The sequence below is a fragment of the Octopus bimaculoides genome, chromosome 2 (assembly GCF_001194135.2).
Source record: "Octopus bimaculoides isolate UCB-OBI-ISO-001 chromosome 2, ASM119413v2, whole genome shotgun sequence".
NCBI lineage: Eukaryota > Metazoa > Mollusca > Cephalopoda > Octopoda > Octopodidae > Octopus > Octopus bimaculoides.
This window is the reverse complement of record NC_068982.1, coordinates 61,026,474-61,054,096: the sequence shown is the minus strand read 5'-3', so window position 1 is coordinate 61,054,096 and position 27,623 is coordinate 61,026,474. Positions and strand designations below refer to the sequence as shown.

At 34.4% G+C, this 27,623-nt stretch overlaps 1 protein-coding gene across 1 annotated transcript in view; it reads left to right on the top strand.

Moving 5' to 3' along the window:
- LOC106869440 (probable 28S ribosomal protein S16, mitochondrial) overlaps window positions 1-8,940 on the top strand; it is a 457,459-nt gene extending 448,519 nt beyond the window's left edge. The window contains exon 4 of the mRNA XM_052977318.1: window positions 8,737-8,940. Within this exon, the coding sequence (XP_052833278.1) occupies window positions 8,737-8,864 (128 nt within the window). The 3' untranslated portion in view covers window positions 8,865-8,940. The remainder of the gene's footprint in view (window positions 1-8,736) is intronic.
- Window positions 8,941-27,623: the final 18,683 nt, after the last annotated feature.

Below are 27,623 nucleotides of genomic sequence, written 5' to 3'. Positions count from 1 at the left end.
TCTCACAATGTCATATGTATGTGTGTGTGTATGAGTGTGTGTGTGTGTGTGTATGAGTGTGTGTGTGTGTATGAGTGTGTGTGTGTGTGTGTATGAGTGTGTGTGTGTGTATGACCCACTCCTATTCCCTCCATTTTCCTTCCTCCAAACTAATATTTCCTATTGACCACACAAACTAATATTTCCTATTGACCACACTTCCACTTGTATTCACCATTCACCTCTGTTCCCATCCCTATCCATCTGCCACTCGCCTTTCACGCTCTCACAGACTTACATACACATTCACCCTGTCAAACCCTCTGGACCATGCTCTTATGATCACCTTCCTGTAACTTGAGGGTATGTCCTGACACCTTTTCACCATCTCTTCTTCCCCATCTGGGGTAGCCATGTTTCTCCTGTACTGCAAGACACCTGCTTCTGTCCTTCTGTCATACTTTAACCTCTCTATATCTAGAATAAATCAGCATCCATCAATGCTACAACCCTCAGCTGAGGGGGTTTTGTTTTGCAAGTTAATTGGTGACCTCACTAGTGCTGGTACTATGTAAACAGGACCTAGTACATTCTGTAAAGTAGTTGGCATTAGGAAGGGCATCCAACTGTGAAAACCATGTCAAAACAGACATTGGAGCTTGGTGCTACCCTCTAGATCATTGATTCCTGCCACACCAGCCAACCCATGGCAGCATGAAAATTAGACTTTAAATGATAATGATATGATGATGATGATGATATATACATACATATACTGGGGGCTCAACTTTACATCTCTTCTGAGTTTATAAATAAAGCATTTGTCTCTCTCTCTCTCTCTCTCTCTCTCTCTCATTGGTTGTGTGCAGACCTGGGCTCAAGGGAAAGGCTTGTGTGTGAGTGTGCCCTATAATATTATTGTGTTGTTATTAAACTTTCTTAGTTTGATCCCAATAGGTTTTTCTCTTATTACATCACAGCCCATGTTTTTCTCCTCTCTGATAACCTTATTGCCATTTTGATACCTTTGTTGCTGCCAGCAGGAAATCTTGTCTGGTAGTATGTCTCTGTCTCACTGCTACTCCTTGAAAGAGTATCTTATTTACAGTATATATATATATATACACACACACATGCGTAGGTACACGTGTGTGTGTGTTGCATATTAAAATTAATACTACTAGTACATATCATTGTATTAATCTTTAATGTAGCGATTCACAAAATAAGTTGATTGACCAAATATGTCACTCAGTGGGAAAGAAAGCAAGTTGTAAAAAAAAAATTCCAATTTCTAAAGAAAATTCCAGAATGATATTAAAAATGTATTTTATAAGGCTGAGCAGAAGGTTATGCATATGACTTTGTATACATGCTTTTAGAAGAAATATATGGACCTTTGAGTTAGGATGAATCGAGGGATATTCATTCATAAAAGCTCTGCATCCAGTTATTGATATTAAATTTAATAAATGTAAACATACTTTACAGATATTGATTGGAACTGAAGCAAATATATGTTAAAATAGATTACGGAGAAGAAAATTTGAACTGTGATATATATGTTAGGTGTGTAAAATTTTATTTATTAACACAGATTGACAAGAAACTGATAAATTTTTTAATAAAATACTTTTCAATATGACAGACTTGGGTGCCACAACTTTCGTGAGATAGAGTGCATAACGAGTGCCAGACTAGATTAGATCCTTTTGCTCCATATGATGTAAAGATAATCAATGCACTCCATCATTAATGGTTCTGATGTAGTCTATTTACCACTGCCACCACCACCACTGCCACCAGTAGCAACAACAACAACTAGAAGTTGTTTTCTAATATCTGATACTAATTAGTTTTGGGACACACTGTCTAGATCTAGTAAAGGACTTGGCTAACTAGTTGGAGGCAGTCTCCGAACATGGCTCAGCTAGTTCAGATGATGTTTACATATATTGTTTGTTGGTGACTGCTGGGACTGTTGGTATTTTCTTTGCATCTTTTAGTTACATTATTGTGAAATATTCCATTCACCACTTTTCTCTTGGTTTATCTTTCACTGTTCAGTTGTGCAGAGAGTAGATTGAAATTTAAAATCAAAAAGTATTTTGGTTTTCAAGATGAATTAATTATGGCAGTATATTTTTCTTATTGGTTGAACACTGAACCAATATTTCATATCTAAAATAATTGATTGCCATATTAAAGTCATAAATTTACTCTCAAGAAATATGCTGAATTTTAAAGTTATTTTTCTCATAATCCAATAGGCCTATGATCAGATCTGTTCAAGCTATGACCATTCCACCTTTTTTCAGTATATCTAGAATTATGTAATCCATGTATCTTAATTTTTTTTAACACAGTAGGCTGTGATTTGTGGGGAATTTAGCTGTAATTTCTTGCAGATCAGGTAATCATGTATAGGCTTCCTTATTAGTTTGATTCTAGCCATTGAATACAATAGTAGACTAAGTCAATATATTAGAAATAAAGACCAATTAGAAAAATGCTTATAAAGTAATAAATGTAACACTCCTATTAATTTACTGTTCAATAGAGAAACCTATTACAAGTTTTTATTTATTAAAGCCATTGAATGACATTTCTCATGGCACCAGCAGACAAAGTGGAAAAGGTGTTGCCCCAAAGGATAGCGAGGGAGATGTGCTGAAACATCCCCTCTGACTCATGGGGCTCACACTTGCAGACATCAATCTCTGCCCCAATAGTGGTGTGCAATGATATGAGACATACTTAAGAGACAACAATTTCCATCTTTGGTAATTCCACTTATTCTTTATGTATAAGATTTCAATCCTAGATCAATGCACTCCACCTAGTAACCTATTTGTTTCTAATCTGTTCTATATTTTGATAATACATCACCCATCTAATTACTACCTACAATTAGGAAAGGACAGTAGTCAAGTTGGTAGGATAGTGAATTCATGGCTCTCATAAAAGCTGTTCTGAAATCTGTTTGATTAAGGCTTTATTGAATCTGGTTTTAGATGTTATCACTTAATGTTGAAGATTATGTTTATGACCAAGTTTTGAAAATTAGCAGTGTAGATGAAAAGAGCAGAGGAAACAGAGTCAAGAGTTTATAATGATAGTTGAGAAAATGTGAAGAATTCTTCTTTAAGTTTTAGTTACAAATGGATTTCACTTCATAAGGAAAAATTACTGTTTAATACGTGTATTATAAGTTCAATCAGGAAGACTAAATGCTGGTAATGAAAAGACATGTGATCTTTCCTGATAATATGGGTTATGAATAAAAGTGGACAAAAATGGTGAGAATTAGGTGGTTGTAGTTCTAAATTATTACTTCAAGAATGCTTGTGTGCAATATTTTCTCTCTTTTTATAGACATCTCAAATGTGCTGAATAAGACTAGATATATGATTGCCAGTATTAAAAAAAATTGTTTGACAAAAGATTTGAATTTCTAAACAGCAATTTCAATGACTTGTGTAGCATCTAACTTGTTGGCCCAATCATTTGAAATATCAATTGAAGGCATTAAAGAGCAGGAAGTGAATTCCAGAGAAAAGCAATTCCCAGAAGAGAGAAAAATAGACCTTAATATGGTGGATTGAAAATTTGTCAGGAATATTGGATCAATAAGGTCTTGTTTAATTTTCCTTTTTCACCATCATTGTTACCATTGTTGATCAGAAATTAAAAATATCGTAGGTTTTAATTTCTGTTACTTATTATTGGCATGCATATGGCAAGGCAGTTTTGTGACATGACCTGTTTCATTGACTAGCTCAGCTTAATGTAAACCTGATCTGAGAGGAGAAGGCAGTTAAGTGGGAGGGGCAAGAACAAATAATGTAGCTTAATAGCTACTGGCATGCTGTCTGCTTCAATAACCTGCTGCATTGATTGTTTCTGTTGACCACTATACTTTCTGATCTGTTTTATCATCTCCTCCTCTCCCACTTCAGCTACTTTCCAGTTATTCTTTGTTTTTCAACCCACCAGGAAGTACAGTTAATTAAACATATATCTAATGTATATGCATATTTTTCTACAGTGATATATATATATATATATATATATATATATATATTTCCTCTTTTTTCCTGGCAAAAAACTGATCAGAGCAACAAATTTTGGTTTCAGCACACTGTTGTGTATGTAGCAAATCATTAAATATTAAAGAAATGGAAACAAGTTCAATCCCAAGTTACATCTTAAATACTCCTTCGTCTTGCTACTTTTTCAGACAAGATATTTTGACATTTTAAAGCCAGTGTTAGTTCCAAGCCTCTAAATACTATAAATACTATAAATAGCAGAATTTTTTTAAGATCATCAAAGAATATTGAATATGAAAATATGTATATATAAATTATATTCTAGTAAAATTTAAGTAAATATTTACTTTCCTTGCAACAACAGCTTACACTCACATGTATTATGGTGTTAGTTGAGAGGGAACTGTGCATATGATCTTTGTAAGTTGTGTGAAATATGTGAGATTGATATGCTTGATATTCAGTTTGAATGTCTGCCAGTCAATAAATATTTGAAAGGTATTACAAAGGGTTGACATTATAGGAAGGAATAATTGGGTGTAGAGGTTAGACACATAATGTGTTAGAAGAGACAGATATGTCAGGTGAGCTTCAGTGAAGATGATATACAACGAGATAGCTCTGAAGAGTGGAGGTCATTTAAGGGGTTATAAGAGATGTAGAGTAAGGACAGCAAATTTTTGTAAGCCAGAGATTAACGTATGTTAAGTAGTGACTCCTTGCCGATCATTGAGATGGTTTTCATTACAATGCAGTCTAAAGATGTTTTTGCATGGCAGTAACAGTACTGTGCCAGATGTTGAGTCAGTATTCTATCATTGGTCTCATTTGAACTAAGTAGGAAATCAGCAATTGTTTGGGACTGAAGTATTTTTGAGCTCAGAAGAGAAATTGTAGTCTTTGGGAAGCAATTCTTAAATATATTATGAATGCGAGATTGTTAAGAGAAGTCATATCAAGTTAAAAGTTAATTTGAAGGCAGAAACAAAATAAATAGTTTGCATTGCTGAAAGCTTGTTCTTTAGCATTCCTAGAATTACATCTGTTAAAACCTTTGGTTAATTACCTTTAACTTTCATAGGAGAAAGTGGAGGTATATGGCTTAGTGGTTAGGATGTTGGAGTCATGATCATAAGATTGTGATTTCAGTTCCTGGACTAGACAATACTTTGTGTTCTTGAGCAAAACACTTCATTTGATGTTGTTTCAGTTTACTCAGCTGACAAAAACGCGTATTTCCAGTGATGGACTGGCATTCTGTCTAGGCGGGGAAAATGTTATTTGCCATGGAAAGTGAGAAACTGGCTTTATAAGTCTATATGACTTGGTAAGGATCTTTATCCTTTATCACTGGAGAAAAATTTCTGTTGGTTTTCTAATGCAACATGAGGGCATTGTAAAAGCATGGTAACCGAGATGTAAAATATCTCAATCAAGGAAAATATATTTAACATAAAAAAAAAACAAACAAAGAAAATAAGCTAAACATCAAAAGTTTAGATGAATGATCAAAGTATTTCTTCAAAAACGTCAACTGTTACCAGCAGTTGACATGATATTAATAAAATTTATATTATTTTGATTTTTTATTTAGAAACATGATCCATTTTAAAATTCTTTACATTATAAAATACATCATCTTATAAAATTTTAAAAGAAAATATGGTTGTGTGGTTGAGACTCTTGCTTGGCAGCTACGTGGTTTCCAGTTCAGTCTCACTGTGCAATACTTCAGACAGATGTTTTCTATTTTAGCTATGGGCCAACCAATCCCATTGGGAGCACTTTGGTAGAGGGGAAACAGTGAAATGATGCACTATTGGCTTAAATAAAAGGACACATTAGACGATATAGTTTTAGATATGCTATACCTGAAAACAAAGATAAGACTGTTACAGTTGTAACACCTCTGATCAAAGGCTTGTTAAATGGGTTGACCTCAAGCTAAACAATAACTGAATGGTATTTCCCAGTTGTTCTGTTCAAAGAAATAATTTCTATTTGAAAGTTTGGCCAATGAATAATAACTTCAATATCATACTTCTATCAGTAATATATACATCCGCATCACCCACCAAGATTATTGTTGTCTTACCTTGGTCATTCTTGATTGAACAAAAATATAATTAGCGGCATTCCATCTGTGACCATCCCTTCTTTTTCTAAATCCAATACTGCATTGTCCAGCCTCCTTTATCAAGATGGTGATTTGAGGAAAGTTGGCTCTTATTTCTAGCCTGTTGAGCTACTACATAGCAGCCTCCCTGTCCTTGTTAGCCTATCATTCAGCAAGATTTGTTGCACTTGGAGCGAGTTACTGATATCTTAAACAGAACGAAAGTATTTTATTAAAAGAGAATTTTACAGAGAAAATAATGAAAATTAGCATCTCATTTGGTTTGCAGCAATATATCAATAGCTTTTGTGTTATCAACAAACATGTGAAAAAAAAAATTTCAATTCACTCCTGCAGCTGATTGGTATTCTAGATAAACTAAAACAATAAGCACTGAGTGTGTATCAATATTTCCAGGCCAGGTTTTTGAAAAGTCAAAGTATTCAAGCTTTTCATTCTATTCCAAACAAGTTGGGGTGAGGTGGTGGTGGTGGTTTTGGTGGGGGTTATTTATACTGAAACACTCAGAGATTAATAACTAAGGATATCCAAAAGATTAGTCATCAATGATAAGTCCTGGCATCATCATAGTCATCGTTGTCATCATCATCATCAGCAGCAGCAGCAACAACAGCAATAACTGCAGCAGCAATAGCAGCAGCACCAATAAAAAAATAACCACAAGCAACCACAAAATTACTCCTCGCCATGTCAATGGCACCACAACTAATAATGCTATCATCAGCAACATCATTGTCATCGTCGTCATCGTCATTATCAACCCCATCAATCATTAACTGTAGCTAGTGTTGTACTAGGATCACCACTATAACATCTCCAGTAAATATCTCAAGCAAAACAACCAATAATATAAATGATATCACCACCACCACCACCACCACCATCGCCAATCTGAAGTACACCAACAGCTATGTACACTTTATTCTATTACTCATTCTATTACAGACTATGAAAATGCCCCCTACCTGACAAAACAATGTCCACTTTCAACAAACACACAATGTAAAAGTGTTTCTGTGTGTTTAATTTGTTGCTTCTCTGTTTGTGCACCTTGGGTAAGAAAACAAAGAGAATCAATAGAATTTCATGACTAGTTAGAGACAATTATTTTCAAAAATTTCCCTGAAATTGAGTTTGTTATTTATTTTTTGTTTCTTTTGTAAACTAGTTGAGTAAATTTTAGAAGACTAAATACCAGTTTTGTGGAAATATAACCAATAAAATAACATAATAATGATAATAATCCCATAACTAACTCCTTTGTCAACATCAGTATGTGCTTTATTTCAGATTGCTAGTCAGTCGGAGAGGCAAGAGACAGAGTTAGTTTCCTGGTAGACATCCACAACTTATTTCACTGGAACAAATTATTAAAACTTATTTCATCATTTTAAATCTTTGCCCATTTAATTATTTAAAAAGAACCAAGTAAAAATCAATTCTTTTGAACAGGATGTTCTCCTGCTTCAGCATTTTACAGTTTTTAGCTACAACGGAGTTAAACTGTAAAAAATATAATGTTATTCCACCAATTACCATTATGGCGCATTATATTTAAAGCCCAACAGACACAGTAATTCTACTGTATCTGTTGATATGAAACTATAACAGTGATTGGTTCACAACTTCCACCCATTCATACTAACAATATTGCCTCCTTTTAAGTGATGTTAAAAAGTAGTTATTACTGTTAGGATATTGATTTTCTTAAATGATATCAGATGACAGCTTCGCTTCTAATCTTAATACTGGTGATCGAAAAAGATTTCTTTAAAAAGGAATAGTTTAATTCCCAAATTAATTTAAAATAACCCAGTTTATAATATTTTCAATCTCAAAGCATTCAAAAGTTATTAAGTTGTGTTTGAGAGAAATTTACAAAGAGATATCTTGATGGCATTTTACAAATTTCTATGATAAATGTTGTATGAAATTTACTCTTTGTAATTTTATGCATAATTTTGCTGAGGACTATGATGCAATTCTATGAATATATCTTCTAATGTTCATTTATATTAATCATGTATTTTGCCGTTAATTTGACCTAGTTGAACCAGTTAGAAAAAATCCCAAACGAAATAAAATGATACTATTTTGCCTTATGTTTTTTTGTTTTTTTTGTCACATGTAAAATGATAGGATTTAAAATTTCCTTTTGAAATCAGGTTTAAAGGTTTTCTGTCAACAATTCTAGTCATTCTTAGCTAAATGTAGTGATAAATGTGTGAAATTGCTCAAATAACTGTTGAAACAAGAAGTTAAATTTGGAAAAAATTAACTGATGTATAAGGCTGAATATATGCCACTTAGTTGACTTCTACTCGTGTTATCTATGGAATTCAACATATGCTTAAGGAAGAGTTAAAAATCAGACTTTGAGACTATATCGTATATCATTATGTGCCTAAAACAACTGTAGACTATAAAAAAGACTTTTGTAATAACGACTTAGAATAGTAAAAAACTTGCTTTCTCAAAAATAGTTATAATGCAAAATGTTTTTCCTTTCAATTTTTTGAAAATTATTATACCAAGTAATCTTTACTTTGACATTTTATTTCCTCTTAGGCTTGAGTGGTTTTTTACCAATACATCCAAGATCTGTGATATCAGCTGCATCCCGACGGAAAAAGGAGCAAGAAGAAGCAGAAAAGAATGCCACCAAAGACTCTGCAGAATCTGAACCTTCCTCATGATTTCCACAATCATTTTTTATCTTTTTTTGTGCAAGAATTTTCATGAAATAAAGTAAAAAAAAAATTGTTAGACATATATTGTTTTCTTTTATTCTTTTACTTGCTTTAGTCATTTAACTGTGACTATGCTGGAGCACCACCTTGAAGGGTTTTAGCTGAACAAATTGAACCCAGGACTTAAGTTTCTGAGCTTAGTACTTATTCTATCAGTTTCTTTTGCTGAACTGCTAAGTTACAGGAATGTAAACATACCAACACCAATTGCCGAGCTGTCAAGCGCTGATGGTGGGGACAAACACAGACACAAAGGTATACACACACAAATATATATATATATCATCATCATCATCATCATCGTTTAACGTCCGCCTTCCATGCTAGCATAGGTTGGACGATTTGACTGAGGACTGGCGAACTGGATGGCTGCACCAGGCTCCAATCTGATTTGGCAGAGTTTCTACAGCTAGATGCCCTTCCTAATGCCAACCACTCTGAGAGTGTAGTGGGTGCTTTTACGTGCCACCGGCACGAGGGCCAGTCAGGTGGTACTGGCAATGGCCACGCTCAAAATGGTGTATTTTACGTACCACACTGAACCTGGAGCCATATGGTTGGGAAGCAAGCTTCTTATCACACAACCACACCTGTGCCTGTTGTTATTCATAAATTATAAAAAGCCAATTTTCACTTATAAGACCTATGATTATTATTTTATCAATCTAAATGTAATAAGATTTTTTTCTCTAGTTTGTCTGACAAAAGTCAGTGTACAGTGTGTCTGACTAAAGGTTTTATATTTTTTTTATTTGACTTGCTGACTTGGAAAAAAGAGGGTACACTCTCATTACATAGGTTAGTTGTAGTTAGGACATACATTGACAATTGGCAAGTCTCTTAACCCCTTAGGGATTGTTAGGGCACTGCAGCCATGCAGTGTCTAGGGCAAGAAAGCCTGGTGGAGCCCACCCCTCTCCAGGCTAAACTCATTTTTGCCAGCTGAGTAGAATGGAGCAATATGAAATGAAGTGTACAGCAAGTACACAACAGATTGCCTGGTCCAGGGATCGAAACCACAATCTTATGGTTGTGAATCCAACACCTTAACCACTAAGCTATGTACCTCCACAGTTAGGACATAGAAAAACAGTTACACAAACAAAAAAAACTTACCACCCTATTATCATAGAAAGTAAATATAAAAGATAAAACAAAAATAAATCAAATACTAATTGAGATGTGGGCATGGCTGTATCGTTAAAAAGCCTCCTTTGCAACCATGTGGTTTTGGGTTCAGTTTCACTGCATGACACCTTGGACAAGTGTCTTTGACAATAACTTTTGACTGATCAATGCCTTGAAAATGAATTTGACAGAAACTGTGTGAAAATCTGTTCTGTGTGTGTGTGTGTGTGTGTTTGTATTTGTCCTTCCACCACTGCTTGACAACCATTGTTGGTTTGTTTACATCTCCGTAACTTGAAAGTTCAGCAAAAGTCATCAGACTTTTAAAAACATAAGTACTGGAGTTGTTTTGTTCAATGATAAAAGATAATAAATAAAATAGATGAAATGATAAATTATCGGCAAATAAAGTGAGTTCACAGCTGTAACCTACACCAGTGTCGCATAACCAGCCCACTCAAGAGTACCTTGGATCGTAGGGTGTCATGCCATGCTTGAGAAGACCTATTGAGTCAAGTACATCAACATAAATATCAAAATCAAATCAAATAGAAATTGTAGTTGTGACCCCCCGTGCCGGTAGCATGTAAAAAGCACCATTCGAATGTGGTCGATGCCTGTGCTGTTTTGACTGGCTTCCTTGCTGGTGGCACGTAAAAAGCACTATCCGATTGTGGTTGATGCCAGCTCCTCCGGCCCCTTTGTCGGTGGCACGTAAAAAGCACCCACTACACTCTCGGAGTGGTTGGTGTTAGGAAGGGCAGCCAGCTGTAGAAACACTGCCAGATCAGATTGATGCCAGGTGCAGCCTCCTGGCTTCTCAGTCCCCTGTCAAACTGCCCAAACCATGCCAGCATGGAAAACGGACATTAAATGATGATGATGATGAAATATGTAAATAAAGCAGATGAAACAGTGATAAATCAACATGGTAGGGTTCATATTCAGAATGATATCCCTCAAAGCCGCTCTTCAATTCTATACTCTGGTTCTTGTTAGTAAAACAACTACACTGCCATTGTTCCAATTTAAAAATCTAGAATTCTGGGTTTTGTACTACCTTATTTATTTCTTGATAATAGATCTCTGGACTAGCATATGACTAACATGTGGCACAAAGCCAGAGGAGGGGGTAAATTGATTACATCAATCCCAACGATCAACTGTTACTTATTTTATTGACTCTGTAAGCATGAAAGTCAGTCTCAGTGGAATTTGAACTCAGAATGTAAAGATGGACAAAATGTTGCTAAGCATTCTGCCCAGCATGCTAACAATACTGTCATGTTGCTGCCTTGTATGTGACCTTAATATTAAAGGTGATAATAATTTAGGAGTAAATTACTTGATGTGTAGGAGGTTGAGTGAGTAATAAAATCTCCTCAAACTTCATCCCCTTTAAATATATATATATATATATATATTATTTAAAAGAGTTCAGACTCTGTCAGACAGAGTTGGAACTCTTTTAAATAATATATTCTTCTATACACTATCATACAAACCCCTTTTTTATTTTTTTATTTATATATATATATATATATATATATATATTATTTAAAAGAGTTCAGACTCTGTCAGACAGAGTTGGAACTCTTTTAAATAATATATTCTTCTATACACTATCATACAAACCCCTTTTTTATTTTTTTATTTATATATATATATATAAATATATATACATATTAAGACGATATAGTCAATAGAATTCTCCTTCCAACAAATTCAGGACAAAATTTTTTCAAAGAAAATGAAAATTGTTTCCAAAGTAGAGAAAGAAATTTAGAATATTCTCATTCTTAAATTTCTATGAGAATGTGAATTTGAATATTGAAGAATTAGAGATTTAAAAAATTTCTAACATTCATTATTATTATTATTATTGTTATTTATTTATTCTTTTTGAGAAAATATTTATCAAAATATTGATTACATCCTGTCATATATTCTACCTGTTTTAGACCTTACTGTATACATTTATGTTTCATCTAAATTATAAAACACTGTTTACCATTTGATTGTAAATTATTTCTTCTAATGTCTTTTTTATATATACACACACACATATATATATATATATATATATATATATATATATATCTGAATCTCATTTTTCTTGATATTTATTACATCTGACATATATTAAAACCTTACTGATGTACATGCATGCAGCACATTCATTCTTGTGCACAAACACTTTACAATCTTGAGTTTTAAATTTATGTCAAGCTGTTTCTCAAAAGTGTCAAGACAAACTTTCAGCAAGTGTCAAACTATCTGTAGGAACTGACAACATTAATAAAAGCAACTTCTTTTCTGAAATCTAACAGGAAATGTATTCATTGCAGGACTATTTTCCACGCTTCAAATGACAGCGATGGATTCAGGTATTCTTAATGACTATTTTTAGTTGAATTACCTGTCAACAAATGAAAAGTCTTCCATCTAAATTCAAGGGTATTTGAATTGTCTCAAAGTATTGATTATGAAGTGCTTGTCATCTTAAATATGTCTGATGTGTGTGTCTTTCTTCACAATACAATAATTGTTCTTTATTTACTTCTTTTTATATCCTAGTTTTTGGTAATCTCAACAAAATTTAAGTTAAATATTTGAAAAGTACTTTTATCTTTCATTTTTTTTTTTCAGTTAGTTAGTAATGTTAAAAGGATTTATTTTACTTGTTTTATATCTCTTCACTTCTGCTTTTACTGATAACTGTATGCCATGATGAGAATTCTTTGGAAAAAGTTTTCCTTTTTAAAAGTAATGATGTTATATCTAGTCAATTTAATGTCATCACATCCAGTTAATTTGGCAATACTTATTTTCACATTAGTTTTCCCAGTCACCATATCTGTCACTATTTTATTTTTTGTTCTGTGCAAGTGTCATAATTTTACCTTGAAATATACTCAACAGTCCTCTCTGTCTAAAAATAACAAATCAAAAAAATCTTATGTGTTCAGTGCTACTTTATTCTTTCTCAAAAAGACAAAATACTTTTTATTTCTTTTTATAAAGGAATCCATTTGCAGATCATCACACAGACATCTGATCAATGCAGAAAAGATTATTGTTTGAAATAATATTTGTGTAATTACTAAATGAATGAATTAGTAATGATACTCCATAATGAGCAAACCTTCAGACTTCTTATGAAAATATTCAAGTACAGAAAGGAAAAGCTGTTTATGTATGGGCATATAAAGCAGTTTAAACTATTAAAGATAGTTAAGAACACGAATAAGATTTTCACCAGTAATGCCTGAAGTGAAATTATTTATCTATATCAGTGGTTCTCAACTGGGGTTTATATGATCCCTGTTGGTCCATATAAGATTTTAAAGGGGTCCATGTGAACAAAATAGTAAATAGGGGACCCACAGTAGTATATTAAGGGCCGGGAAAAAATTTTGCTTTCGATGTATTTATTGCTAGAAACAGCAAGATTTCTTTCTCTAACATTTTACATTGTCCAACCTACACAAGTCAATTAAGAAAAACAAAAAAGGAGCATTTGTAAAACTAGTTTTTAAACATTGAATGGTTCTGGAGGTCACCTGAATAGAATAGTAATCAAAGGGGTCCATAGATGAAATATGGTTGAGAACTACTGATCTGAATTCTGTAAGCTTATTACAAGACTGTTTTCAATAAGCATTTATGATTCATGTTTCAATTTCCAACATTGTATATTTGAACACTAGCAAAGATTATCTTCAAAACAGAAAACTATAGTATGAAGGGCATTGTTTTAGTTACAGGAAAGGTTATGCAGGCGTGGCTGTGTGGTAAGAAACTTGCTTCCCAACCACATGACTTTGGGTTCAGTCCCACTGTGTGTGTGTGTGGCATCTTGAGCAAGTACCTTCTACTCTAGCCTCAGGCCAACCAATGCCTTGTGAATGGATTTGGTAGATGGAAACTGATAGAAGCCTGTCATATATATGTCTATGTATATATATATGTGTGTGTGTGTGTGTTTGTGTGTGTGTTTGTTCCCCCTACTATTACTTGACAACTAGTACTGGTGTGTTTACGTTTCTGTAACTTAGTAGTTTTGGCAAAAGAAACTGATAAAATAAGTAACAGACTTTAAAATATAAGTCCTGGGGTCAGTACATTTGACTAAAAATTCTTAAGGATGGTGCCCCAGCATGGCAGCAGTCTAATGACTGAAACAAGTAATACCTAGCCCAAATATTCTACCTTGTTTTATGTTGAAACTGTCCAGGTCTAGCTTCCCATACCTACCTTACAATGTTATTTTAAAAACAAACAATCACATCTTCAAAATCTAGAATCTACAAGATAATGCATGATTAATTGAAAACAATATGAATGAAGAAACATTACATATGAGAGAAAAATTTAAATGCTATATGGTTAAAGTAATTTTGCTTCATTTGAAGGGAAGTGAGTTCTGTAAGACACATGAGAGAGGTGTGCTGCATGCTTACTTTGAACTTTTGAGGAAATAGACTAAGTGAAAGAAAAATAGGTGCAGTAAGGTGTAAAGGGCAGAAACAGGATAGAGATTGAAGGTTTTCACTAAAATCATTGATATTTAGCTCCAAGTCAGTTCAGAGCACTCTGACCATGACCATTCTGTCATTTAAGAGATTACAGGGATATATTGTCTAATTATCGTATCCTTCTTTTAGGCTGTAAGGTGTGATTTGAGAGAGATTTGGCTGCTATTCCTTGCTAGTCAAGCAACCACATAAGTGCATCCTTGGAAGGAAACACTTATGGAACTGGGTTCGAGAGAACTTGTTCCATAATCATATCTGGTTACTTATTTCTCAAAGACAAGGAGAATGGACAAAAGGAATAGAAGAAAAATGGGAGAAAAATTGTAATGTGGTTAAAATAAGCAATTTCATTGAAATAGAGGTCATTATAGCAATGTCAAATGAGAATCTGAGAATCCACAACTTGACAATGGACCAAGAACTGAAGATATCCATTGTGATACAGTTTGGCTTTTTATTCTGTAAACAAAGTCCTGGACAATTCCATTTTACAAAAGCCTTTGAATGTTTTAAGTTTTACTGTGGGTGGTGGTGGTGGTGGTGGTGGTGGTGGTGGAGCATGATTTTGACATTTTTAGTACTTTATTGTAGGATGAAGATTATTAAAGTTAAAATCAAACAGTCGAGCACAGTTTCTGTAACCACAGCTATTGCTGTATTGATCCAGATGCTTCTCATGTATCTCAAAGCTGGGATACCAGAAAAGAAACAAAAAAAAGAACAAAGGCAACAACAAAAGTGCTTTTCAAAATGAAATCGAACTAGCAGGATGTGTAATATTTGTAGTTCTAATATTTTGCTTGCAGATAGGTCATCTGATATAGAAAATTGTCAATACAATACAATAAAAATATTGGAAAAATACCAAACAACTAAAGATTACCAAAGTTTAATTTTGGGTGAGAGGAACAGGCATACTTGAAATAAAGGCCAACAAGATAACAAATTGATTATCAATCAGATCTGTTAATATATTGATAAACTAATCAAATAGAAAGAATTTATGGATATGTGCCTGTCTGGAGGAGTGCTATATATACATGTGTGTGTGTGTGTGTGTGTGTGTGTATATATATATATATATGAAGATGACAACTGTATTTGTTACTATAGTAATAAAGTATTATATTTTATCATCACTGCCAGTTTTTACACTTGTTCCATGCTGACGTAACATGTGTAGCTCAAAACTGTATAACAACCTTCTCTGGTTAATATGCTTTGCTATAATCATTGCAAATTTGGTCAAAAAAAACCATTATCAGTCTTCCCCTGTCCCCACCATTGGACCTTTTTAGTAAAGTCATCAAAAGCTACCTTGAAGGTAGCCACCCAGTCTGGAATGCTCATCTAATCAACTCAGGTGTATTTCGATGTTCCATTCAGTCTCTCTCTCTCTCTCTCTCTCATTCATCATGATCTACTCAGCATCTCTTGGAACCACCCATGTTATCTCCTCAGTTATTGGCTTTCAAAGATCTTAACTCCACATTACCAACATTTACTTTGTACAAATCTCTTGACTCTGAACCAAAGATTATCTGAAACTCTATTGGTGGTGACCCTGTTTTATCTGATTCCCACACTGATTCATCAATCTGTCTCACACGTTACTGTAAAAGCCATGAGAAATTGAACCAAATGCAGAGCCTTTATGCAGTTGCTCAAACTGCTAGAAACAGTTGCCAAAATTCTCTGAAATTACACCCTGTTCTCTTGAAAATGGAGGGAAATATTGTACAATGTATTCCTTGATATAGAAAAGTAAAGGATGAGAGGGTCATAGTTGGAATGCTTCTGGCGATGAAACTACTTAATCAGGGCTAATCTGGGTTAAACAACAACAACAGACCATTTTAAAGTGTATCATATTTTAAACTATTCCGTATCTCCTCCTCCTCCTCCTCCTCCTCCTCCTTCTCATCATCATCATCATCATCATCATCATCATCATCATCATCATCATCATCTAACGTCTGTCTTTTCGATGTTGGCATGGGCTGGATAGTTTGACAGGATCTTGCAAGCCACTAGGCTGTGTCGTACTCCATTGTCAACTTGGCATGGCTTCTATGTCTGGATGCCCTTCCTAATGCCAACCCCTTTACAGTGTGTACTGAGTGATTCCTTGCATGCCACTGGCACTAGTGAGGTTGTCCAGTAACTTGCAAGAAAAGGTAAAAGGAAAAAGGCCTCCTCGGCCAAGTGTGTATGTGGAGGTATTCAAGAGGTGCGATGGGGAAGAGGTGACTTTAAGCCAGGTGTTGGGGATCAGAAAAACTGTTTTGTCTTTTGTTAGTACTTGGTTAGTTTAATGCCTTTCAATTACAAATATCTTATCTCTGGTAATACTATTCTCAGTTTCTTCTTGCTCTCTCGTTCAAGTTGTAAGAAAAAAGAAAGACCCTCTTTGATTATGAATGACCATGGGATTATACCTAGAAAGTTACCTTCTGATGTACAAGTCTGGGCAAGATTGTTTATGGTGGACCAGCAGTTGCTCATGCATACTCGCCTCCACACCACTGATGTTATCCAGGATAAAAAGCAAAAGTCGATACAGCTTGGCACCAGTGATGTCACAACTCATTTCTACAGCTGAGTGAACTGGAGCAACATGAAATGAAGTGTCTTGCTCAAGAACACAACACACAGCCTAGTACAGGAATCGAACTCACTATCTTGTGATTGTGAGCCCAACATTCTAACTGCTAAGCATCATCTAAATAAACACACTTGTTAATCTATACACCCCACTCTCCCATTTGCAAAGATTTCCTATATATTCAGTAAAGGAAATTCTGAAACCTGGTAAAAGAGAATAACTCTAATATCAGATGCTTCTCATCAGAATCACATTATCTTATTTAGAGCTTCTCATAACACAAATCTTTAGAAGTTTACTTTTTGGTTTCAAATTTTGGCACAAGACCAGCAATTTGGGTAAGTTGATCATGTCGACCCCCCAGTGCCAACTGGAATTTTTCTATTGACCCTGAAAGGATGGAAAGCAAAATTGACCCTGAAAGGATGGAAAGCAAAGTTGGCAGAATTTAAAACTCAGAAAGTAAAGAGGGACGAAATGCCACTAAGCATTTTATCCAGTGTGATAATGATTCTATCAGCTTACTGCCTTACTTATCAAACACCATAATTATTTTGATTGACTTTCATCTTTTTAAGATCAATAAAATAAAGTACTAATCTAGAGCAATGAACTGGCAGAAGTTTTAGATTATCACATATGATGCCCTGTGGAATTTGTTCTGGCTCTTTCCATTCTGAGATCAAATCCTGCTGTGACCTACTTGGGTGGTAGACTTACTCTATTGCTGTGTTTAATAGTGCCAATTTGTCATATAGTGAAGGGCTCCACACTGTTACAAGCATTTGGATCAGGTTTTTGGTTTGATGATACCATCCTCTTGCCCTCCCACCACTCCTCTTGGAGTCTTTGGAAAGTGTTATGGCTACTACCTCTCCTTCTAACAGCAATAAAAATAAAGCTCACATGCTGAGCAAGTTGCTTCAAAGAGCCCAAAGGTACACTATGAAAATGGACTTGTTCATCCACCATAGACCAAATCTACTCACATGAAGCTTGACTATATTTTGATAAGTTTCACCAGACTCATACCAACAAAAGAATATCTACATGGCTGCTCTTTATTTTTGAAATAGCAGTTAAATCTAATTGAAAACACATTCTACTCTTTTAAGAATTGGAAGGACTCTGGACAATTTAGTGCTAGACTCACATCATTATCAGCCAATGCTTGAAAAAATACTGAAGACTTATGGCTGGAATGCTTTTGTTAGGGATAAACAGTAACTATAAGAACTTCCTAGGAAACTTTATCTACTGCTTTCAATTCCAGTAGCATTATTCTTTTCTGCTCTAGGTACAAGGCCTGAAATTCTGAGGGGAGGGGCCCAGATGATTTGATCAACCCCAGTACACAACTGGTACTTAATTTATCGGCCCCAAAAGGATGAAAAGCAAAGTCGGTCTCGGAAATTCCTGTAGCATTATTATGAAGTTAAAACCAGTGGCAGCATATGCTCTCTTTATAGCATCATTTGCCTATCTTCAGTATGTTGGTCAGGTACATCTTTCTCCACCAATGCTTTTTCTCGGCATCTCCCATGTCATCTAAACTGACCATCAGTTCAGGAGGACTTCATGAAACCAAGTGCTTTGATAACTCTTGGGACTAACAAATGAAATGAATATTCTACTTGGAATTATCAAAGTACATTATCAATTAATTCAATATTCTATATTAATACAGTGATATTCAATTATATTAATCATGTCTTATAATTATACTTCAGTATGAACTATACTGAACTGGAGTGTGGAACAGATACAGAATAAGCCATTTTATCACAAGTCTGCTGTGTTCTTAAGAAATATGCTTAACATTAGTAATAACATAGAAGAGAGGAGTGGTTTTAATACTGATTTCAAATTTTGGCACAAAGCCAGCAGTTTCGAGGGTGTTGGGTAAGTCACTTACATTGACCTTTGTACTCAACTGGTACTTATTTTATCGACCCTGAGAGGATGAAAAGCAAAGTCGACCTTGGTGGAATTTGAACTCAGAACATAATGTAGACAATATGCCACTAAGCATTTTGTCTGTTGCACTAATGATTCTGCCAGCTTGTTGCCTTATGGAGTGGTTTTAATATTGCTATGGACAAGTTGATAAAAGTCTCTTACAACCTTCAACTCTTTAGCACTTAAACTGGCCATATCTAGCCAAATTATTCAAACTGCTTTGTGTTCAAACCCGTCAGGTCTAACCTCTCACACTTATCCTACAAGGTCATCTAAAAATAAACAGCTATGTCATCGGAATCTTGAAGTTACAAGATAATGCAGGATTAATTCAAAACAATGCTGAATATTTATTCAGCATTACATTTGACAGAACAATGTGAACGCTAATAGGTTAAATGATGAGATGCATTTTCCAGCATTGCATTATGAAATTTTAGATTACATAAAGAGTATAATTTGTCCAAGGTCTGAAATGTTTCAGTATTGTAACCTGCAAGCTGATAGACTGATTGTGTCATATCCCTTGGACTGGCAATAACCCATTATAACTAGCTTTAAATAGCTAACCAGAGAGAAGTACATCTTACTTAACAACAACATATGATTGATGAGTTATACTCAGTATGAAATTCTAAGCTTTTCTCTTTCTGATGTAAAGAGATGCAAACAGCTGTATGGTTGTGAAATTTGCTTCACGATCATGAGGATTTATGCTTTGCATTATATCAATGAAATCTTCATCATCATTTCATTTAATGTCTATTTTCTATGCTAGCATGGGTTGAACTGTTTCACAGCAGCTGGTAAGGCCAGGAGCCACACCAGGTTCCATAATCTATTTTGGCTTGGTTTCTACAGCTGGTTGTCCTTCCAATCACATTACAGTGTACTGGGTGCTTTTATGTGGTACTATTACCAGTGCCCTTTGTGAGAAAATGTTATCAAAGTTTTAGGTCTTATAATTAAGAAATTGATGAACTTACAAATAGGGTAAATTGTTTACTAGTAATAAGAGTTTAAGATACATTATAAAAAAAAGCTAAGCCTGAGGTGGTATAAAAAAGTTTCTGCACTAGTTATGCTGAATAAAGAATAACTTATCTCCTTCAAAATAATCACCTTGTATTGTAATACACCAGTCCCAGTGTTTCTGCCACTTTTGGAATCCAGCCTGGAAGTTGTTTTCTGTAAGTAAGTTGAGGACTTTCTGCGATTTGGTCTGGATCTCACCAACTGTTAAAACAGTGACCTTTGAGTTGTATTTTCATCTTGGGGAAGAGATAAAGATTCACATGTGCTAAAATGACAAATAGGGTGGGTGCAGAAGTGATACCACATTGTTTTTGGTGAGAGACTCATGAGTGAGGAGAGCTTGAGGAAGAATTTAATTCTCTGCATTGCTTTCACCAAATATTCTCCCTCAAATGCTTCAAAATGTTTTAGTAAAAGTCTCGATCGATGGTCTGACCCTGGGGGATGAATACTCTTGCACAATACCACATTTCTGGGGGTGATGCTCATGGCAAGTCTTCCAAATCACTCGTTGTCTTCCAGAGATGTTCTTCTGCTTTTGAAGCACCTGTGCCACTCGAAACATTGCATATAATCCATTGCCTCATCACCGTACACTTGCCAAAACATGCTCAATGTCTCTGTAGCAGACTTTCTAAGTTTAACACAAAATTTTACATTGGCTCTTTGTTCCTGTCCATGATAAAATTGCAGACTACAGCATACACATGATCACAAAAACACAAATGACACAACTTATGAAGTGAAAACAGCAATGTCACTTGGTACACTGTCTCATGAAGGTCACTGCTAGCTCTCACTGTGCATGCGACCATGTGCTGCCATCTGTTGGTGCACTACAGAACTAGTCCAGGAACTTTTTGATACCACCTTGTAGATATGTAACTTATTTTGTAAGCTGACTGCTTGGATTAAAAACAAAACTCATTAGAGAATTAACTCTTACTGCGTGGGATCTGAGCATATTTGGTTACATGCATGCGCACTTGAGACACAGGAACTGGGTGACTGATACTAAAAATTGAACTGTTTTTATCAAGGGTTCATTTCTTGAGGTGAACATTAGTACTTCCAAGAATATTATTCATATGTTACTCAGAAATACTTTGAAATGTTTCTTTTCACCAGAGCTATATTATTACATCATGTGAAATGCAGAGAATTCCAGAAAGTACCCCACTATCAAAATGGGTTAACTCAGGAACTTATTTGTATAATGATTAGCATGTTACATCACTAATAAGTTTAATTATGCAGTGAGGGTTAAGGTATATTGTGCATGACAAAGGTGGCTCTTGAAATGAAATAAAAAAGAATACGAGACTTAGATAGATATAGTGGAAACTAAAACATTTTGGAAAAATTGTTGTCCTGAAATTAACTGAACATTAAAGAAAATAATGGTGAAGTTGAATAAGGTGTTATCAAACAAATTTTTCTACTTCAAGCTAGCATTAGAAAACAACTGTGTGTAAGGTTGGTTGTGGATGAACTAAGATTTGGGGTTTGGTTGGGAAATTGGATCAAACCAATTTTTTATTTGTTGTATACAAATATCTGGCCACATGTTTATTGAAGTGTTTATTCTCTATATTCTTTATTAAATATGTATTTTGTGTTATCTTGGAAGATTTTTTACTTCAAACCCTAAGAAAAAGAAAGAGACAAAGTGGAAAACTGAGAAATCTGTCAGAAGTCATTTATTTACCAAAAAGAATTGTTAGCTGTCACTAAGATATTGTGGATGCAGTCTTTAAACTAGAATATATTTAATCCTTACCAATGTTTTGGCATGGCCAGTTATCTTACCAAGATAAATACAAATTTATAGTCTATTTCAATTTTCTTTTGTGTTATTAATGATCTGGGATATTTTTTCATTTATTTATTTTTTACAGTTTTTGCAATGTTGTTGTTGTTATTATTATTATTATTATTATCATTATTATTATTATTATTATTATTATTATTATTATTATTATTATTATTATTATTGTTATTATACTCCCCTTTCTACCACTCAGTCCATAACTATATATGGCCGAAGAGAGTTTGCTTTTTTTTCTTCCTATTTTTTTATTTATATTATTTAGCTTTTCTTTTTCAGTCAGCATCACGCAATCTATATAGTATCAAATATCTCTCTTGTTCTGTATAATATATTGTCTTCGACATTTGTGTCATTTTATTTCCCCACCTCCATCTCCACCAAAAACCATCACCAGCAGCAGGTGCACCACCACCACCACCACAACCTTTCACATCTTTTTATTTTTTCCTTATTTCTCTGTAACTTATAGCATACTCTATTTTCAGCCTTTTGTCTTTTTCATCCAACAGGGCAGTACTTGAGCAATGCACCTGTCAATCATGTAACAGGCAAAGGGAAAACTCAGTGGGCAAAAAACACTTACACTTTCAAACATTTGCATAGATTAGGTCCACTTTGCATGCTGACTTGAACTGGAGGCCATTTTTGTCACAGTTTTGGCATTAAATGTAGATGTGTTTCTTCTGGTTATTCTCTCTCTCTCTCTCTCTCTCTCTTCTTTTCCTGTTTTCACTTTTCCTATCACTGCTAATACTTAACACACCTCTTATAAAAATGCTTTTTTTTTTAATCTACAAACATTCAGTAATTTATTATTTTTCTTTCTTTTCCAATACCTGTGATCAAGTAATTAGGAATCAACTCATTTCTGCCCCTTTCTCTTTAACAATCAAGATGGTGCTTGTTTTCATCTATTTTCCCCTCCTTATACAATCAAATAGAATAAAGATCAACCCTTTCTCTTCTTTCTTGTTCTCTTTGTCAGCTAATTCATTTTACACCTACTCCTCCCACTTCTCTTTCTCTTCTAATATTTCTTCTCTTCTGGCTCTGCTAACTACTCAATTCACTTTAACTTAAACATTTCATACCAAACCCAGTCTTCCTTTTTTAAACTCAACAATAATCATTGCCTTAAATTTATTTTATTTTATTCTTTTGTTTTGTTGTTTTCATTTCCATCTCTTTATCTCTGTTTGCAATTTTAGGCTATTATTTTATACTATCTAGTATTTCTTTTTTACAACCAACCCGTTAACTTTTTCTCTTCTACTTCTCTCATAGGACATGATAGTAATATCTTCTGAAACATCTAGACGGACAGAGTTATTTCTTTTTTTTTTAAGAAATGAAGAAGGTTGGTTACATTGTTGAAAATTAAAGGAATATTTGGACTGTTATCAAGTACTTTTGTTTTGTTTGTTATCATTTCACAACCTAACCATCACCTTACCTTTTCATCTCTCACCAGTTGGCATTTGAGTATTATAACCTGTGATTAGCCATCAGTTTAACTTGATTATTGCATCAGCTGATCATTTCAGAAAGTAGCACCCAGTTAGCATAGGAGTCAATAGAAAATTTGAATCAATAGCTGCTGTTTTTACCTTAATATTTTCACTTCCTATAATTTTCTCCCTTTTATTATTTAGCTCTAGTGATTTGATCTTTCAAATTGAGTTTTCTTCTTGCTACTCTTTGTTTATTATTTACAGTGGTGTGGGGGAAGTATTATTGGCGTTATGCACATAATGTACTTATGTCTTTTAGTGTTGTTAAATTTTTAAAAAATTTAAATTCATTTATTTTAGAAACATTGTAGTAACGGGCTATATTTCTTTTGAGACTTCCTTCTTTTATTAAGTCTTTTCTTTCTTACATAAATTTCATCAGAAATGAATTCATGGTTGTATCTAGTCATATCAAATAGATATTTTAAGGTTACTGCAGTGTTTATTTGTTTTCTTTTTAACATGTAGATAATGATGTAAGAAAATGCAATACATGGGAGTTATCTCTAAAACTAGTTCTCTTAAGTCAACCATATTAATTTATTGCAATTTTCCTCTGACTTAATTATGCTCTAGTTGCAATTTTGTACCAACCTCTGCCTCTGTTTGTGTAAGTCTTGGATTTTCTCAATACTTCTACAACAATTTTATATTGTGTTACTTTTTGTACAGCAAATCATTGCATAGATTGTACATTTCGACACCTTTCACATGCAGAATTTTCATATTTCATCAGTTTTCACTCAACTCAACTTCTTATTAGTTTCATTTCAAGGAAGTGAGTTGTGCTTATGACTTTTGCAGGACCTTGAAAACTGGAGAGAATGATGCAATTAATGCCTCTCTTGGATAGTTGTCAGTTGATAGCTGCTGGAAAGCAGAGGCAGGTGAATTCTAAGATATTATTGCCTGGAAACATGACAAACAAATTCAGAGTCAGTCATCAGTAATGCAACAGAATTAACAACAGTAATACTATAATGCTATCTTTTAACTCTTTGTGTTCATTCAGTTTTAACTACTGTAAAGTTTATGATTTCCAACATTATGTATGAGTTACTCTTCTCACTCATCTTAATATTTTTAAGATACCTTATTTCAAATACTTAATGTAGGTAAAATGTAAGTTATGTAACTGCATTAACCCTCTTGTGACACCGGGGCTGATTGATGAGCCCAAGTGATACAAGCTGAAAAGACTTTGAGGCTGATCCGTGGGCCTGATGGAACAAACGTATTGAAATGTAATAGCCTATCAAGGGTTGTTTTTCAGTAGATATGATATAAAATCATATAATATCTATAGTTTCACATACTAATAAAGTAGTTTTAGACACTTTATCCTTAGTTTTCTACATGCATCCATCAATTTCAGTCTTAACAGGAAAAAAAACTTTGGTCTTTTTGGCTACACATACCAAAATACAGTGTGTCTCAAAAGGGTTAAGAATTTTATTTCTTGAAAAAATCACAACCCTCTAAACATCCTGTGTCCCCCATTGAGTCCCTGTCACATTGTGTGCCTGTCACTTTTGCACTTACATTTCAAACACTCGTGGAGAAATGAAGTGGGTGACGAGAGTGAGAGGACTGAAAGTGAGGGCTTGCAGCTGTCCAGATTGGATATGAAGCATCGGTAAAGGCCCTTAATGCATGGTGTATAATGATGTGGGGGTAAGGAAGGGTGACTGTGATCAGTACTCAGAGTAATATGCTGGTGGATAGAATGCTGTGTGACATCTTGGATATTCAGAGGGTGGTTAGCTCCACTGATGACGAAGGGAGTGGGGAGAGGCTGGCCCTGTGACTCTGTGAAGATCACAAAGGGAAAGTTATATACAGATTATGTTTGTACATGTTTGTTTTTATTACTATTCTCAACAGCAAAGCCATTAATAACCACAAACAAAAGTTGCTAAATTTATGAAAAGAAAAAGAAAAGAGCCTTCGGTTAATTTCTACCAAGACTTTGAATTATTCCTCCATCAAGTAACTGATGCTGTGTTTGTGATTTCATCTACTTCTACTCATAGATATTATAAACCATTCTTTCTAATCTAACCAGCATTGCCAATGAGACTACATCATATAGGGACAACATCACAATCAATAAACGTGTGGCTTATTCATCTATATTTAGCCAGGTATCCTTGCAGTAATTGCTTCTCTTCATGTGAAACTGAATGCTGATTACTTTCATTCATTCCCATTAGCATAATTACTACTACTACTACTACTACTACTACTACTACTACTACTACTACTACTACTACTACTACTACTATTATTACCACTAACCACATAAAGGGAGTCTCTATGTAATTACATGAGCCAACAAAGTAGCCTCTATACAATCATTCAGCCTACCAGAAGTAGCAGTCAGATCTCCCTCATGTTACTCACTACCATCTTGAAATATATATGCAATGCCCAAGAAAATGATGGGATGGTCATGGCCTGCTTAATAAACACTAACCTGGGATTAAACTACAACAGCTTTGTCACTAAATATTCAATTATAATTCTTTATTTGACCTTGCTGATAATGTTAACCACTGTCATCTATTATGTATCTATTTTAATGTATCATTTCTCTAGTGACAAAGAGTTTTCACTTGTAGAGGGTGAAAACAGAAATTCAAATATGTTTGAGAGGTATTTGAACCTGCAAAGGGTTCTCATTGCAGTTTGTAATGAAGAAAAACATTCTCACTTAAGTCAAAAGGGTGTTAAAATACCATAGCACAAGTCTTCTAGCTAACTAAAAAAATAGAAGGACACAGTTCTAGATCTAATAGCTCTCAGCCTCTTGTAAGTCAGTGCTCCCTTTCACAGAACGGTATTTACAATTATCTCCACTTATTTTGAAGAAAAAAAACAAAGCTGATTATTTTACTCAAATGGAAGAAAATTCTGTGCAGTGTTTTATAACCCATACTTTTTTCATACTTATCTCATTCACTCTGTGCTCCTTCTTGATATCAAATATTATTGGAAGTAACTAAAGAAAGTGAGCACTTATGTAATGAAATTTTATAAGACCTGAGCACATCATCAGTCATGTTTATACTTACAGATAACATAATGCCCTACCTACATTTTAATCCTGACAAAGATATTTTCTTTGAAAATGTATTTTAGATATATATGCATTGTAAACGTGGAGGCGCAATGGCCCAGTGGTTAGGGCAGCGGACTCGTGGTCATAGGATTGCGATTTCGATTCCCAGACCGGGCATTATGAGTGTTTATTGAGCGAAAACACCTAAAGCTCCACGAGGCTCTGGCAGGAGATGGTGGCGAACCCTGCTGTACTCTTTCACCACATCTTTCTTTCACTCTTTCTTCCTGTTTATGTTGTGCCTGTAATTCAAAGGGTCAGCCTTGTCAGATTGTGTCACACTGAATATCCCCGAGAACTACGTTAAGGGTACACGTGTCTGTGGAGTGCTCAGCCACTTGCGCGTTAATTTCACGAGCAGGCTGTTCCGTTGATCGGATCAACTGGAACCCTCGACGTCGTAAGCGACGGAGTGCCAACAAGTGCATTGTAAACATTTTAAATAGTTTATTTCTGAGAAAATTCATGACCCCTCAAACACCTGGTGTCTCCCATAGTGCCATTTAATATTTGTTGGCTGTCACATACATTTACAATGCTCCCAAGAGGGTTCTGCCACCCAGGTTAAGAACCACTGTTCTCAATACATTATCTTTGAATAAAAGATGGGGTAGTGACAACTGGAATGTTTTTGATCAACATAACTGAACTGAAGTAACAATAACTTCAATTTCCTGAATAGACTGTTATATCCACATATGCCACTTCTCATTTGGGATAATACAGAATAAATTTTCTTTATACAAGGTGTCAGACAATTTGTATTTAAAATATTCTCGGTCTTAAATCCCATTATGTACAACATTCATGCCATTATATTTCACCAAATTCAACATTTTTTATATCACGGTATACTTACATTTAATTATGACTGTTACTTATTGTGTTTAGTGTTTGATCAATGGTAAGCCTTTTACACACTTTTTATCATTTTGCTTTGACATAATGATAATAACAATAATATATATATATATATA